The 16,815-nt window shown below is 46.9% G+C and overlaps 1 protein-coding gene across 4 annotated transcripts in view; it reads right to left on the reverse strand.

Annotated features, from left to right (window-relative positions):
- Positions 1-5,247: 5,247 nt before the first annotated feature.
- Positions 5,248-16,815, reverse strand: part of LOC127687015 (stearoyl-CoA desaturase 4) — a 96,175-nt gene continuing 84,607 nt past the window's right edge. For all 4 annotated transcript variants that reach the window (XM_052185231.1, XM_052185213.1, XM_052185241.1 and 1 more), the window contains 4 exons: positions 16,104-16,234; positions 13,816-14,021; positions 12,339-12,568; positions 5,248-9,188 (listed from right to left, as the gene is read on the reverse strand). In XM_052185231.1, coding sequence (XP_052041191.1) covers positions 8,989-9,188; positions 12,339-12,568; positions 13,816-14,021; positions 16,104-16,234 — 767 coding nt within the window. In that variant the 3' untranslated portion in view covers positions 5,248-8,988. The remainder of the gene's footprint in view (positions 9,189-12,338; positions 12,569-13,815; positions 14,022-16,103; positions 16,235-16,815) is intronic.

Here is a 16,815-nt window from a genome sequence, read left to right on the forward strand (position 1 = left end):
TCCCCAGAGGAGAGGAGAATGGAAAAGAGAGGGAGAAAGCCATGCTGTTTGAGTTAAGCCAACCTGGAGGTCATTATATAGTGGCAGGCAGCTGCATGGAGGAGATGGGGCTTTTCAGAAAGAATAATGACATCAAGAGTGCCAGAATAAGGATACTTAGCTTCTGGAAACATCTGAGAGAAAGAGAGAGAGAAAAAAAGGGAAACTTCCATGTTTATACATGAGAAAGAAGGATGGTAGACTCAGTCAAGCCTTATGGTAGTGCACAGACTGTTCTCGGGAGTGGGGATTCTGGGAAGGCAGAGGATAGTGCTGAAGTGGAAGCGTAAGGGTTCTTTAGGAAGTTGATTGGATGATGTTTTGCTGGGGCAAACATGTGAAGGAACATTTAGCTGAAGTGGACACAGGTGAGAGACTAAGGCAGATGCATGAAGAATATTTAGCTGAAGCAGACACAGGTAAAAGGAAGTTCTGCTAAAGCAAGCATGTGAACGGACATGTGATGAAGGATTCTTTGCTAACAACATGCATGTATTAGTCCACCTTACATTGTGTAGTTGAGCTGCATTTGTCAGGACTCCATAGAGAGAAACACACCAACAGACTTCTGGTGGTGTGCTGCAGTTACTTGTCGCTTGGGCTGATTGGCAGGGTGTTGTCAGCTAAGACAGACGCACATTCAGAGGCAAGATGATGATGATGAGACATGGCTGGAGGGTAAATATCGGACCCAGGCAGACAGTGATAGCGGCTGAGCTGGCCTTGCTGGTACAGGTAGCTGTGCAATGCTTGTGGGTCTCACTTAGTAGCTGATCTTCACTTCCCTAAGAGAAGCACAGCTGAGAACTTCTCCTGGTCCCTCCTGCTGACCCCAGCCAAGACTGAGGCCTGGCTGTCTCTGCTAGGCTGTGTCACTGTTGTTGCTAACCTGACTCTACCGAACTGGACTGCTGGTGTATCTGTGAAGTGATTGCAAGTGGATCGAGCTGCCGCTGCTGACCTGTGAACTGAACTGCCGATTTCCAGACAACACAGATGGGAGTTGCTCCAAAAACCTTTCTAAACAGGTCCACTTCTCCTGTATCCTTTCTTTCCCAGGATCTCTGGTGGATGGTTTAACAGGGAGGTTGAAGCATTTCAGAACCATAATTAAAAATAGGTTTTGAAAAAAATTAAAGTTACACTGTGTCTCTGTAAAGGGATAAGTATTCTACCTTCTTCTCAGCAAGAGTTAACCCACCTTCCTAAGGGTGTTTCCACCTTCCTGAGAGATTGGTCAGATCATGGACCCAACCAACTGGGTTAACTCTTAAGGCATGTCCCTACATAGAAATAAATTCCATTTTTCACTCTAAAAGGGAGCTGGCTCAGCAGGTGAAGTCACCTATGTCATCTGTCACCAAGACTGGCAATCAGTTCGATTCACAGGACGGACCTGCAGCGGTGGAAGGGGTAAACTAGCCTTGTAAGTTGTCCTCTGACGCCACAAACATTCTGTAGCGCACGCACCTTCTGCCTCAATAAAGAAATAAATGTGAATTTGAAACAAGAAAGAAAAAGGAGATTTAGTCACCGTGGCTACATTGGGAAGGACAAATCAGCGGCTCTCCAAGCTCATCTTTCAGAGTCCTGATATGCGTCCATGTTTAAGTAGGTAGAAGCAAGACATGTGCAGAAAGAAGTCCTGCCCCTCAGTGGTCCATCCTGGCCTCATTAGGGAGGTGGTCTGAGTTGCTAGCTCTGGGTGAAATCTTTCTGGGAGACAAGTTCTCCCTCTGACTGGAGCCAAGGCTCAGCCTTTTCCTTCCTCTAGCAGGAAATTCCTCGGAGAAACTCCAGTATCTATTTTCACAGTCCAGATAGCAGGAGAGACAACACAGTGTCTCAGCAGGCGGTGTCAAGGGTTATTCTCTACAGCAGTGGCTTTCAGCCTGCTAATGACCTTCATCACAGCTCCTCATGATGTGGTGATCCCCCTACCATAAAATTATTTTTATTGCAATTTCCTAACTGCCTTTGTTCATGGTCTGATGGGGGTCTGCCTCCTGGACCGGCAATGGAAGGGAGTTGAAATTGTGTGTAGCCACCTTGCACAAAACAACCTTTGTTCTGTAAGAACCCAGCCACTCCCTCTGTGACACGGCCTTGCAGTCAACTGAGTTTAGGCTCGCCTGTCACGCTCTGGAGGCCCACTGGCACTGGCTCTGTAGTTTCCCAACCATAGTCTTCGCTCTTGTCCTGTATCTTCTCTTACTGCAAATGTCTACCCATGTCTAAACAGTACCAGATAAAAAGATGGAGAGGTCGTGGGACTTCTTTTTAAGTTCTGTTTATGCTACAATCTGCGGGAGATGTCCTAAGGACATGAGAGACCTGCTGATTCTTCTGACTTTGGGGAATGCTCAAGGCAAAATGACCACAGGCTATAATAGGTTGTGACTAGACGAAATGGCCGTTTTCCTTGTCCAATCAGATCTGTTCTTTACCCACAGAGGGCGGAATGTCCCATGCTGGCTAATGTTAGATCTTCGCTCAGCTGAGGCCCTTATGCCTTTCAATTTCTTTCTTTCATTTTCTTTTACTTTTTTAAACTTGTATTTATTTTATGCACATGGGTACACTGTAGCTGTCTTTGGACACACCAGAAGAGGGCTTCAGATCTCATCACAGATGATTGTGAGCCATCATGTGGTTGCTGGAAATTGAACTCAGGACCTCCGGAAGAGCAGTCAGTGCTCTTAACCGCTGAGCCATCTCTCCAACGCTCGAGTCAGTCTTACAGGGAACAGTGAGTAGCCAGGGCTAGGCTGTGGTAAACTTTCTGAACTAGAGGAAATGAAGTGTGAACTGCATTTCTGGGGTGGGGGTGGGGCACAAGCTCCACCCGTGTCAAAGATTCTACAAGACTTGTTGTCAGATTGAAGGCTATGGCGCGGTGGGCCAGCCAACCCACAGCAGCCTCTTACAGCTGCTATAGAAGAAATGACCACTGCATTTCCACCCACCCACCCTACCCCTCCTACCCTACCCCCCTTAACCCCCTCTTCCACATCTGCCCTGCCTGTCCATGATTCTATCTATAAATAGGCAAATAGAGTCCCTAGGTGCCCAGCCATATCCTAGGAGGTGGTGAGTGTCAGTTTCACTTCCCCAAAGAAGCCCACAGATTTTGGTTGTCAGAGGGCTGTGGTGCACATGCAAACCATGCAATGAAAACCCCTTTACTAAATGTGCCGCTCTTCACCTCCTCCACATCTGCAGATTCACACATTCCTTGCCTCCAATCCCCTTTCCTGCTCTGCCAGAAACCAAGGGCATCCTGGCTGCAGGCTCCCGCCTTCCTTTGAAAGCTCACACACTGCCTTGTGGGCCTGAGCTCTCATCAGAGACCTTACAATCAGTGGGCCTCAGGGTTCCCGTTGAGTCCTGAACTCAAGACTCTTCATTGGTGTGATTTTGAAGAGCTTGGATGTTGTAAGTTTCAACACCCTTTCACTGCCCGTCTCCATGTTTGAGCTAACATCCATATGAAGTCAAATCCTTTTATGATGTCTCTACCAGGCCCCTGACTAAGTCTGCCACTCTATAGCATCCAAGACCCGTCATAGAGAATTAATTCATTTTCATTTAAGAATGTTGTACTGGCTAGTTTTGTGTGGTGCATGCCTCTAATGTCGGAAGAGGCAGAGGCAGGCAGATCTCTGAGTTTGAGGCCAGCCTGGTCTACAGAATGAGTTTCAGGACAGCCAGGGCTGCACAGCGATGTTGAGGACTGCTTCTAACGTCTTGAATTAATCCAGCCCCCCAAATCGGGAGTTTAGGTGTCCAAATGATAAAGGTCCTTGTCCCAATTGGCTTTTGATCAATCCAACAGCCAATGCTGGGCAGGTAGACTGAGGCAAGGCCTTTGGATTTGCATAGGCTAGGAACTGGAAGGAGACAGAGAATTGCCATGATTGGGGGAAGGATGTGACGTAAGAGCTGCAGGAGAGGAAGCCAACCAGCCACATGAGAATTTGGATAAGTAGCCACCACTGGCCACTTCCCCGACTGGGGTAGCAGCGGGAGGTTTGGGAGCACCTAGCCTTTCATTCAAGAGTCCAGATTGCTCCTAGGCAGGTGTGCGCATGTGTGACCCGCTAGGAGCCAAAGCTGTATGGCTCAACTCACAGCTACACAGAAAAACCTTATCTCAATCCCCCCCCCAAAAAAAACCAAACAAAACCCAAAACAATCCCCACTTTTAAAAAGAGTTATTCAATTATTTATCCATGTTTATATGGGATGTGGGACCACAAAGGCCAGAAGTGGGTGTCAAAGTTACAGGCTGTTGTGAGCCACCCAGTGTAGGTGCTGAGAACTGAACTCATGTCCTCTGCAAGAACAGCAGAAGCCACCCATGCAGTTCCCCAACAGTGCAGTTTTAAGAATACTTGAATGTATAACTTTTTGCTCTGCTGCTATAAAAACCTCATGAAACTATTGCTAGTTAGAGCAGTTGGGCATAACTTAAATCTGTGCTCCTGGCCAGAGTCACACGTTTGGCTTGAGATGAAAGCTGTTTCTACATAAAGGGAGGAAAAAGAGGAAGCCAGTTCTGTGAGAGGGACCCAGCAGGTGGTCATGGCGGGTGGGGAAGTGAACCTCAAAGAGGTGAGAATGAAAGCTGGGGTCAGACTGACCTCCTCAGTCTGGATCGGACCTCCTGGAGTCTGGTGCCAGGTCATTTACTGACAGTGTATTTAAACCCAGTATCATTTGGAAGCACATTTCCTGGTGTAATACAATTCCAGGTACACAAAAAAACATAATTGCACTGAAACTCAACTCAGGGTACACATCATTTTCTCCAAGAAGATGGGTTCTGGAGATAGGCCAAGGGGAAGGATCTGACTTGGTCTCAGTCATACAGCTAGTATAGCGCTCATTTGGACTATTAGTCATCTCTGGTCCTGGTCGTGAGAGGTTGGGCGCCCCTAGCTGTGCAGGTATGTAGAGGTCAGTTGGATTACTAGCCACCTCTGGTCTTGGTCATGGGATTTTGATATGGCTTGGCTCAACAGATAACACAGATCATCAGGCTGTCAATCACTTCCAATTCCCAGCTTTCTGGACAGAAGAATAGTTTTTGTCCATTCCTCCGAGAGAACAATCCTGTGTGTGTGACATTTCTGGTTTCTCTGGAGATCTGTGGGCACAAGAACCTACATGTTGTGCTCGCCACAATTATGAAGGGTGGTAAGTGACTCAGAATTATTTGAAATTTTATTTTTGTTTATTTCTCACAGAATTTTACATGCAAAAGACCCCCTTTTTCAGGCTGTACATTCTAGAGAATGACATTTTATCTGAAGTGGAACTTATGCAACCTAAAAAGCAACTATTTTTAAGCTACTTCTGTGGCATTCCCCGTATTGACAGGGTTGTACAAACACACCACTCCAGGCTTTGAAACATTCCCAACACCTGAAGAAAAATCTTACAGCGTAACTAGCCAGGCAGAAACGAAATACTATGAATAGACCCCAGTCTAACTATTAGACTGTTGAAACAATGAGTCTCAGAAATAAGACTTTCTCCAAGAATCTGATGCTGAGAAGTGGACAGGGCAGCTGGAGGGAGGACTTAGCTCCTGGAAAGACACTCCACCTAGGGATAACAATGGGCCTGACCACCTTATGGGATTGGATGGATGATGTAATGGGCCAACATCAGCAGGACCACACCGAGGCTGAGACTGCTCAGAATGGATACCCTTAGCCCTCAATTTAAATTTTAATCTTGGGCTGGAGGGATGGCTCAGTGGTTAAGAGAACTTGTTCTTGCAGAGGACCCTGGTTCAATTCCCAGCACTCATGTGGTGGCTCATAACCATTGTTTCTTGTGATCTCTGTAGGCCCGAGACACACATGTGGTATGCCTACATACATGTAAGCTAAACATGCATACCCATAATATAAAATAAATCTGAACATGAATCTTGCTTCAAGATCTCACAGACAAGTGTCTGAGGTACCTCTAGGGAGAACTCAGGTTACTGAAGCTAGGGGTGGGGTGAGGTGTGAGTTGGCACAGAACACAGCTGAACACCAAATTTACAGCACAAAGGAGATTTATTTACCCTAGAAGGATAATCAGGCTGCCCTTGGGACAGGCAAAGACTTCGATGGCCAACTGGCACAGGGACCTTTTAAGGCCTCTAGCATGGGAAAAGAAGAAAGAGGGCTGTCCCTGCAGAGTGTTGGCCTGGCTGTTTCCAATCGGCTAGGAGGATGATATAATAGATTCTTCTTCATTTAGTCTGGTGGGTTTGAAAAAACCTATCAGAACCAACAATATTACTACTATTTTTTTTTTAGACAGGGTTTCTCTTTCTCTGTATAGCCCTGGCTTTCCTGGAACTCACTCTGTAGACCAGGCTGGCCTTGAACTCAGAAATCCGCCTGCCTCTGCCTCCCAGAGTTCTGGGATTAAAGGCGTGTGCCACCACCAACCGGTTTCTATTTTTTGATCTAAACAAAACAAAACAAAAACAAAAAAAAAAAGAGAAAAAGAAGAAAGAAAGGAAGGAAGGAAAGAAGGAAGAAAGGAAAGAAGGAAGGAGAATATATTCAAATTATTCCCACCATCCACCAAATGTGGCTACTTAATAAAAACAACTCTAAGCAAGTTTCCAGACTGAAACCCAGAAAACAAACAAACAAACAAACAACCACTCCTGTAACCACTGCACTGAGAACTCTCCAGTCAGGCTTCTTTGACATTCAGCAGGATGTCAGGTGCAGTGCGACTCTGCACAGGGCTCTGTGTGAACTCTGGGGAGGCAGGTCACAGCCACTGTGTGCCAGAAAGGGGCATGGTACCTTAGTGTGTTGCCAGAGTACCCACAAGGAAATAACGATCAGAGATTCACACAGATCGGGAGTTTCTCGTTAACATGTCACTTGAATTGAGCTTTAGAATCTCAAAAACAGTGTTCCTAATTGAGACATCACTCTTCTATATGGATCTGAAATACACACTTGGGCCATAAATATCCATCTAGACTTATATAGGGACATGCAAGGATCAGATCTAGGGAAACAACATGAAGGGAAAGAAGAGAAAACTGTGTTTATTTCCCATAGGGTATTTAGGGGGTGGTGGAGTGGGGGTGGGATTTGCTTGAGGTGGGGGGGGGTCACTATGTAGCCCTGGCTGGCCCTTCATTCTGGTGCTTCCCAGCGAGTACGAAACTCCTCCCAATGACTTCTCGTTCCACTAGCACATGGGAGCTCTGGTGCTCCTGGACAGTGGGAGGCGCTGACCATGCCCTCAAGCTCTCTGCTCCGATCCACACAGGGAGGGCTGATAACAAACCCTTCTGCTCAGTGGTTGCCTCCCTGGCACAGCAAGGATATTTTGTGTTGGTTAGGATTTGAGCTAGAAAGACCTTCTGAGCCAGAGGTGTTTCCAGAAAGTTTGCTGAACTTTTCTGAAGTCATTCATGTGACAGAGTTACACAAAGGAATAGGAAGAGTAGAAATAGAAGTGACAGGAAAGTGTCCAACAGCTTTACTTGCTAGAGAAAGTCTACGCCCATGAGCATCGCATCTGGAGGAGAAGGGCCACCCTGAATGTGTACAGGAGACTGCCTGTTGAGGGAAAGGAGAAATGTCAGGGAACAAAGAGACCAATAGGAGAAAAGATGGGGAAATCAAGAATTAGGAGGTTAAGAGATAGGCATTGTCCCTTGGGTGTAAGTATAGGCTGGACAGTCATAGAACAAGAATGGGCGAGGGGCACAAAACAGAGAAAAGACTAATTACTACTCAAATCCAAGGAGACATTTAGGCTAATGAATAGAGCTGCTAACCTCAAACTAGTTTCATTCTGATACTTAGTAACTCAGTAACTTCTGGAGGCCCTGGCATTGTGTTCTCAGAGCTCTCTCTCTCTTCGCAAAGGTATTTCTAGTGAAACGTCTAGTGACACTGGCCACCAAGTTTCCCATCTCTTGTCAGGGGTGGGAATTACAGGAAACCCAAGAAATCCTCTGCTCTAAAGCTTCTGGAACTTTCTCAGAGGGAGACACTCAGGGAAACACCTCCCTGATCTAAACAATGGTCATATGTGTCTACATGTTTTTATGTTTGACCCAACTTTGCCTACAGTTCTTCCTGTTTGGATGTTTGGGATTTCCATAGTTACCCGATCACTGTGAGAACAGAAAATAAACAACATTAATAACACAGGGCAGGCAGAACAGAAGTATAGAATAGGTCGGATGTGTAGCTTATGGAATCCAGCCCAAAACCCTCTATGCATTTTCTGTTTTACCAAATTGGACACATCTCATCCGAAGACTTCTTGTTCTGTGACATACCAAGCGGGAAAAACACCGCTATTTTTCCCCCTTTTCTTCAGAAAAGCCTGAACTAAAGACAATTAATAAGACATTTCCTAAAAGGTTTTGTTGTATTGATTAACTTTGGACAAATACCTAGACAGAGAACTGTCCATGATGAAGGTCCTTACTTTGGGACATTAGAAAGGCTGTGAAGCCTTTGGGAGGTGGACAGAGTACTCACTGGCTGCTTCTCAGAGAAGCAACCAAGGAGACAAGGAAGACAAGCAGAATAAAAATAAAGGGTGGGGGGATGGGGCTAGAAGCCATAAAGGAGAGTTGGCTTAAACAGTTGATAAGACTTCACAGAGCTGGGCACAGGGATACACCCCTTTGATCCCCACAATTGGGAGGCAGAGGCAGGAAGCTCTCTGTGAGTTTGAGGCCAGTCTGGTCTATAAAGCCTAATGGACTACAGAGAGAGAGAGAGAGAAAGAGAGAGACAGAGACACAGAGAGAGACAGAGACACAGAGATAGACAGAGAGACAGAGAGACCATGTACCCCAAAGGAATGAGCTTTGGTAGCATTATTCAGTAGTTAACAGAACATTAAATATTGACCCAGTTGGTTTATGGAACAGAGACCCAGATCACCCCAAACTCAGCTACTCTTGTGACTCCCATCTCCAGTTCTCTTAATCTTGGCTAAGACAGCGGCCTTGGACACTTTCTTCCGGTCGTAGGCCAGGCCCAGGGCAGCCATGCAGTCGATGAAGAACGTGGTGAAGTTGATGTGCCAGCGGTACTCACTGACAGAGTAGTCATAGGGGAAGGTGTGGTGGTAGTTGTGGAAGCCCTCGCCTGCAACAGAAGCCAGGAGAGCAGTTAGGGGGCTCCGTGATGGCTGCTTCCCCTTTGCACACTTCTTAGCTGTGTGTGCCTCACACCTTGAAGAATCCGCTTTTGGGGTGAATAGATGGACCCCCAGTCTTATATTCTAATAAAAAATAGATGCCCGAGGAACCATATCAGGGTGTATCAGGAAACCAGTGATAGGCAGGTTCTGCTCTCTCATGCTGGGCTGAGAGCCTTTGTCAGAGAACATTTCTATTGTAAGATAAGAGGATGGGAAAGAAGTTGGGTCTGTGCAAACATGTTTTACCATGGAAAATATCAAGACTTTCAGAAAAGAGGGCTCCAGGCCCCACAGGGTCTGTGCCTAGGTGCCTGAGGTCAGGGCAGGGCAGGGCAGAGGAGGGGGTAGCTACTTTTCTTCAATGGAGTAAGCCACACTGTCCCCATGAACTCCTGCTCTCTGTAAGGTGATTTCAACAGGATGCATAGCGACCACCCAGTTTTGTTGTTTGTTTTTGAGACAAGGATTCTCTGTCCTGCCTGTCCTAGAACTTGCTCTGTAGACCAGGCTGTCGTCGAACTCACTCCACCTACCTCTCTGCTTCCCTGCCTCCCGAGTGCTGGGATTAAAGGCAGTGACCACTACACCTGGCACAGCCACCAAATTTTAAAGGAAGTAGTCTGGGCCAGTGACAGGCATTTCCTTAGCCAATTAACTGCTCTGTCTGCTGAGTCTCTAAACTTTAACCTTGGGGTAGGGGAAGAACTAAGAAAACAGAACTCTGAAAGCACTCAGACATTCCTCTAACTTGTGAGATTCTGAGACTCCCGGATAAGCATCTTGCAGGATAAAGGAGAACCAAAATCTGCATCCCCTACTCTGTAATTGGTTTGCTGATTTTCCATTGGCCTTGTGGTGCTTCCTTCTAAACTGATTTCAACAATACTGATCCTGTCCAGGTTGAGGTAAAGACAGGGAACAAGAAAAATCACTGATCCCTGAAGATAAAAACAGTCCTAGAGAAAGTCAGAAGAGTGGGGAGAATATTGATAGCCAAAGAAAGGGGGAGGGGAGGGGAGGGGAGGGAAGGGAGAGGAGGGGAGGAGAGGAAAGACGAGGGGAGGGGAAGGTAGGGGAGGGGAGGGGGTTTCAGACACACAGAAAGGTAGGAAAGGAGGGCTAGTGGTAAAGAAGGGGAGCAGGAGTGAGGGGGGCAGGAGAGAGGGCAAAGGGTAAGAATGATTGAAATCATACCGTGCATGAGAGCATCACCTGTTATATGTAATTAATAATACAATTAAAGCATTTTTTAAGTTAAAAAAATATGCCCAAATTCTGTTTTTCCATTGGCCTTGTGGTGCTTCCTTCTAAACTGATTTCAACAATACTGATCCTGTCCAGGTTGAGGTAAAGACAGGGAACAAGAAAAATCACTGATCCCTGAAGATAAAAACAGTCCTAGAGAAAGTCAGAAGAGTGGGGAGAATATTAGATGCTCAGTAGTTCAGAGCACTAACTGCTCTTTTAGAGGCCCAGATACAGTTCTTGGCATTCATGTGCTCGCTCAAAACCATTGCTAACTCCAGTTCTAGGGGATCCAACACCCACTTCTGGATTCTACAGGCACCTATGCAAATGGTACACAGATTTGCACACAAACAAAAATACTCATGCACATAAAAATAAATAAATCTTTTTTAAAAAAATATCTCCCAAAGCAGAGCTGAGCAGCACACGCCTTATATCCTAGTGTTAGGAGGCAGAGGCCAGTGGGTCTCTGTAAGTGTAAGGCTGACTGGGTCTACACAGTTCGAGGCCAACTGGAGCTACCATGTGAAACTCTAGTGGTTACAAAAATAAAACACCAAAACACCCCCCAGAGATAGTGGTCATTCTATAGAAAGCAAAAACAAAGAAGGAATCCCTTCTAACCCAATAACTCTTACCAAGACTTCTCAAGGGATATACTCCCCCTGTCCTCTGAGTTGTGTGTGCTGTGGCTAAGGGTACTGACACAAGACTGCTAACTTCCACATGTTTCCACAGGGAGGCCCTGGGTGAGATGTAACCAGACCTCACTGGCTCTTGTGTGGCATTTAAAACAGAATCCTCTCTCTCTCCCTCTCTCTCTCTTCCTCCCTCCATCCCTCTCCCTCCCTCTCCTTTCCTCCCTCCCTCTTCCTCTCTCCCTCCCCCTCCCTCCCTCCCTTCCCCTCCTCTTCCCCTCTCCCTTCTTTCTCTTTCACACAAACACACAATACACATGCACACGCATACTTGTGTGTGCATATATGCACTACACAGGGTGGCAGGAGGGAGAGGTAAGAAAAGTGAGATTCAGCTGTATGGGTAACAGCTGGGACAGGAAGAGATGGCTCAGGAAAGCTATGGAGAATGGTCATCTTTGTCAGAGAACATGAGCATATAATAAATAAAACCTTTGGCAGTCAAGGAGAAAGGGCTAGAAGAGCAGATATAGGGAATAGAATAACATCAGAGACAAAGCCAGAGGCAGCAGCCACTTTGAGCTCATAAGGACTCTGGAGTTGAGGGAACTCTTTGTATAGACTCTGCTTACTGGTTCAGGTCACACATCTGCCTATGTTATTCCATTTCTAGGAAAATCTCTGAATTTTATAGCATAGGTGGTAGGGTTTGGGTTTTTTTTTTGTATTTGTTTTTTGTTTTTTGGGGTTTTTTTTTTCAAACAGTCAAATTAAGAGTATGTGTGTCATGGTGGCAAGTACCTAAAATCTGCAGAAAGATTCGGGAAACTACAGTGGTGTGGCACAGTTGAGGTTATTGAACTAATAGTCATTAGTTATTTTTTCTTACTATGCAGCAGGCTTACATATATGATGCGCTAAGCTTTGCTGGCATTTCCAGTGACGTCACTGTTCTATCCTGCATCTTCTGACCCTAGTAAGATGCAACCGAATTCAGAAGCAACTGGGGAAGGAAAGCTTAAAAGGACCCGGTCACATTTGGTGATGGTTTGGAAAATTCAAAGCAACAGATCTGCCCTCACCTTAGGATGGAAACCTACAATCCGAAGCAACCATAAAAGTAGATTATAATCTTGTCACCCTGATTTAGCCTTAATACCCTAATTAACAGCCTGCCTCGTGTAGTCCTGATGTGAGCTGAGGGCTTACCCAAAGATGCCATTGAAACCAGGGGATTCTCTCGGGCGCCAATGCCCCTGTCGTAGGGCCGGTGTCCATAGAGGTGGGCCGCACTGTTCACCAACCAGGTGAAATTTAGAAGTATACCATGCCGCAGGAAAGTGGTGATGTATAAGCTGTGTCGAAAAGTTTCTCCCCAGAAGTACCAGGGTACCAGTGTGGGCAGGATGAAGATGAGTGTGACAGCTAGCTTGTAGTACCTATGGGGAGAGATCACACACTGAGTCTGTGTAGAGGGAGCACAGGCCAACTTGAGAAGGCCACATTCATTGGGCTGAGCTGTCTTTTCTCCTACACTATGAATACAGGAGGGGGGATATATGTTCCCTCACTCTTACACACACACACACAAGAGTGTTTGCTATGTTTATGTGTACATATCACATGTGTGCATCCAAAATGGTCAGAAGGCAGCACTGAATTGCCTGGAATGGTATTTACAAGTCATGAGCTACCATGTGGTTGCTGGGATTTGAACTCGGGACATCGGCAAGAGCAGTCAGTGCTCTTAACGGCTGAGCCACCACTCTGAGTCACCACTCTGAGTCCTTATCTCAATCTTTAGATGAGCACTACTGCTGGAATGTGGGTTAAAATGTGTACCTGTTGACTAGAAATAGATTGTTCCTTCTCACAAAGGCTAAGACCGTGTCAGCCAAATGGGTCAGGGTCAAAGCCTGCGCCCATCTGCTAACCTCAGCTGCCTGGGCTCCTGCCCAGCTGCCTGCGGGATTCTTGCTTGAGTCCACCTCCATCTGTGACACAGAATGTGTGACAAGGGTTCGCTGCCTGCTCTACCTGATCAGTCTGCGCTCCAGGGGGCACACTGAGTGCCCCTTAGCTGTCTGGTGGACCAAGGACAGGGACTGGGGTGCACATTTTACAAAGCAGACCAGCCACCAGGTTCTTCCAGCATCTCTCAGTCCCTACCTGGCAGATCCTGTCCCCAACCTGAACTTTCCAGCCCAGTGACTGGGCTACCCTTCCCCAGAGATCTTCCCTATGTGATACACACACACACACACACACACACACACACATGTCAGACTGCTTTTTTCAACAGCTCTTCTCAGCTGTGCTGGTCTGCATGAACCTTTCACAGTGTAGACAGCATTCTGATTTGCGTCTGGCTATCGGCATACCCGCCTAGGACAGGGGCCTTTTGAAGAAAAGGACCCCATTGCTTCTCCTTTTATGTCCATGACTGTTTGAGGTCAATGAACACTTGTTACATTTATGGAAATATCTCAGAGAGATAGGAACACAGCAATAATTTGTGTATGGGCCTGTGAGACATTGGAGAATAGTGTTTTAAAACGATCGTGAGCACGCACACAGAGCAAAAGCCTTCGGCTTTTATTTAATGTGCTCGATCAGACAAGGTGGAGTCCCTAAACCCCAGGTGCCCCGAGCTGCAGTTCCAGTTCTATCCCCATGCCCCACTCACCTCCTCTGGAACATCACTAGCTTCTCAGCCTTTAGGTCAGACATGTCCAGTTTTCCGCCCTTCTCTTTGACGGCCGGGTGCTTGCGCACAAGCAGCCAACCCATGTGTGAGAAGAAGAAGCCACGGCGGGAATTGTGAGGGTCAGCGTGTGTTTCTGAGAACTTGTGGTGGGCGCGGTGATCTCGGGCCCATTCGTACACATCATTCTGGAAGCACAGGGAAGAGGAGCCCGCTACTGAGAAGAGACGTTCTCCAAGGAGAATGCAAGGGCCTAGATGTCTGCAAGGGCCTAGATGTCTGCAAGGGCCTGGGACTCAGCCCAACTCACAAAATCTCAGGACTCTGACCCAAAGGAGTCCTGACAAACACTCTCTCCTGCACACTTGTCCCTGGGGCCAATGTCAGAAAGCAACTTACAGCCCCGAGCCCTGGAACTGCATGGATGCTTCCTTTGGTTGTGTGATGGGGAGAGGGTGCAGGGAGGAGAGGGGAGCAGAGAGGTCTACATGCTCAGGGGGGAAGGCAGCAAGGAACACTAGTTCTCGCAGAAAGGAATGAGAGGCAGGCTCCTCACAGAATACATAGTCACTGGGTGCAGAGACTGTGAAGCAAGGGCCCCTGGGAATGTGGATTCTGCTCTGTCAAAGAGGTACAGGGATAGTAACCCTGATGCCTTTACAAATGACAGCTTACCCAGCCTGTCAGGGCCAGGGTGTAACTCCAGATCCTCATCTCTGTGTAACTCCAGATCCTCATCTCTTTCCCAAGCAACCTCTGGATTATTTGCAACTCTTTCTATCCTTTCAAAAATGCACCAATGTCTCTTTGGGGTTTTGTCCTACCAGGACATCAGGAGCCTTTGAGGAATAAGTTGTTAGGTAGAAATGATTAGCGCATGAGGTGAGCATCTCAAGTCACACCAAGACAGAGCAGCTGGTTTGATGTCCCCTTACTGCAGGGTAAGCCCCAAACCATGAGCTATCCTGAGCTCACTGCTGCAGTCTAATAGCAATAACAGGCCCCAGTACTGTCACAGTTTTCTGTTCTAACTTTATGCCTCCGCACACTTTAATAGTTGACTTGCCCAGCACGGCAGTCACTCCCAGACCACAGCGTTTACCTGTCCAACCTCTAAGCGACCAAGTGCAAAATGGGGCTCGGTCTCCTAAGAAATTTTGAGGATTTAATGGGTTCATCTAAGTCACAAACATTAGGATTCAGCCTGCCATTGAATTGTGGCATGGGGACCTTGGGGAAAGCAGTGACCTTATAACCAGAGTGTCTTCCAATTAACCATTTCCCATCCTGTTGACTCCGAGATGACCCCTGTTTGTTGTGGGAAATATTAAAATCGACTGGCAGGCTTCCTGCGCTACTGCTGGACACTCTGTCCCGGCGCCGGCTCACTGGGCTACTATCTGCTGGCCAACTCTCCAGCAGGCCTGACCATCAGGCTTCCCCACAGGGACAGATCGCTGTGTTCCCAGCTCTGGTCTGCTTGTCTCTGGGGCCCCTAGTCCCTTCTCAGCCATAAACCCCTGGGGTTGGTGGTCCCACTTTCCAGTAACCAAGTAACAAAACTCACAGGCACTAATATTTTAGTGTGATTGGACAGGGAAAATTCCGTCACATATTTATATTTTGAAAGAAAAGTTTTGTTTTGTTTTGTTTTGTTTAAACAGAAATGGTGATATGTGACAGGATTGGACAGGGAGAAGGGAGATGGGGCTAAGAGTTGGAGAGACAGAGCATCTTAGGAGAGAAAGAAAGGCCAAGATGGAGGCAGACAGACAGGAAGAAGAACCTGAATCAGTGTGACTTAAAATAGCCACAGGTGGTTATAGTATCCTGAAGGTTAGAGTAATTGGGATAATTTGATAATTTGTCTAATCTAGGTGAGCAGCTTTTGTCATCATCAATTGGTTCTGAATTTATTGTATTGGCATCTTGTGAACTGAGAATTTATTGATACATAAATCTGACTTGTTAACTATAAGCTTCTAACCGGGCTGCTGGGTGTTGTGGCAGCTGACCACAGAGGCATAGCGTAGCAGTGGGACCCTGCCAGGGCAGAAAGTAGCTGGCAGTAGCATGGGAAGCCTGCGGGTCGTTTTTTAATATTTCCCGAAACACATGTGGAAACAGCCTTAGTGCTGAGCACACACTTAGGGCGATGACAACAGGAAAATGAGAAGGACAATAGCTGTCCCATTGGCTCCTCTCGAGGTGCTGACTTGTTCACACTGCCCCTGGCCTTCACAGAGTAGACACTATGACTAGCCTCTTACCTGGAACGCCATGGTGTTGAGGATGATGAGGAAAATCCGCAGCGGCAGCCGTGCCTTGTATGTTCTGTGGCTCCACAGGCGATGAGCTCCAGCTGTGATGCCCAAACCAGCAACCACGTTGTAGAATATTCCTGTCAGGAGACAGCGGGAGAGTCACCAACCATTGCTGGTCCTGTCGGGCCAAGGATGTGAGGACTCTTGGCTGATTCTCTAGTCTGCTGCTTCTTCAGAGGTTAGTGAGAATCCTTTCCCAGGACCCTGGGATGCCTTGGTCTTTTTTTTTTTTTTTTAAGATTTATTTATTTGATGTATACGAGTACACTGTGGCTGTCTTCAGACACACCAGAAGAGGGCATCAGATCCTATTACAGATGGTTGTGAGACACCATGTGGTTGCTGGGAATTGAACTCAGGACCTCTGGAAGAGGAACCAGCGTTTTTAACTGCTGAGCCATCTCTCCAGCCCATGCCTTGCTCTTCATATCTTGTGACTTTGAACACTTGCGTAGTTACATTATGCACCTGTCTGTCTGTCTGTCTGTCTGTCTACCTACCTATTTATCTAGAGATGGAGGTATGCTAAGAAGCCCCAGAGATCACTATCTCTATACAACTATCTGTTTGCAGGAGGCAGCACCCTGAGCCTACCAACCATGACCTTCCTCTGATCTAAGCTGTTCAGGGCCACAGCTTAGCCCTCAATGGCTTGAAA

Source organism: Apodemus sylvaticus, chromosome 1, assembly GCF_947179515.1.
Source record: "Apodemus sylvaticus chromosome 1, mApoSyl1.1, whole genome shotgun sequence".
Classification (NCBI taxonomy): Eukaryota; Metazoa; Chordata; class Mammalia; order Rodentia; family Muridae; genus Apodemus; species Apodemus sylvaticus.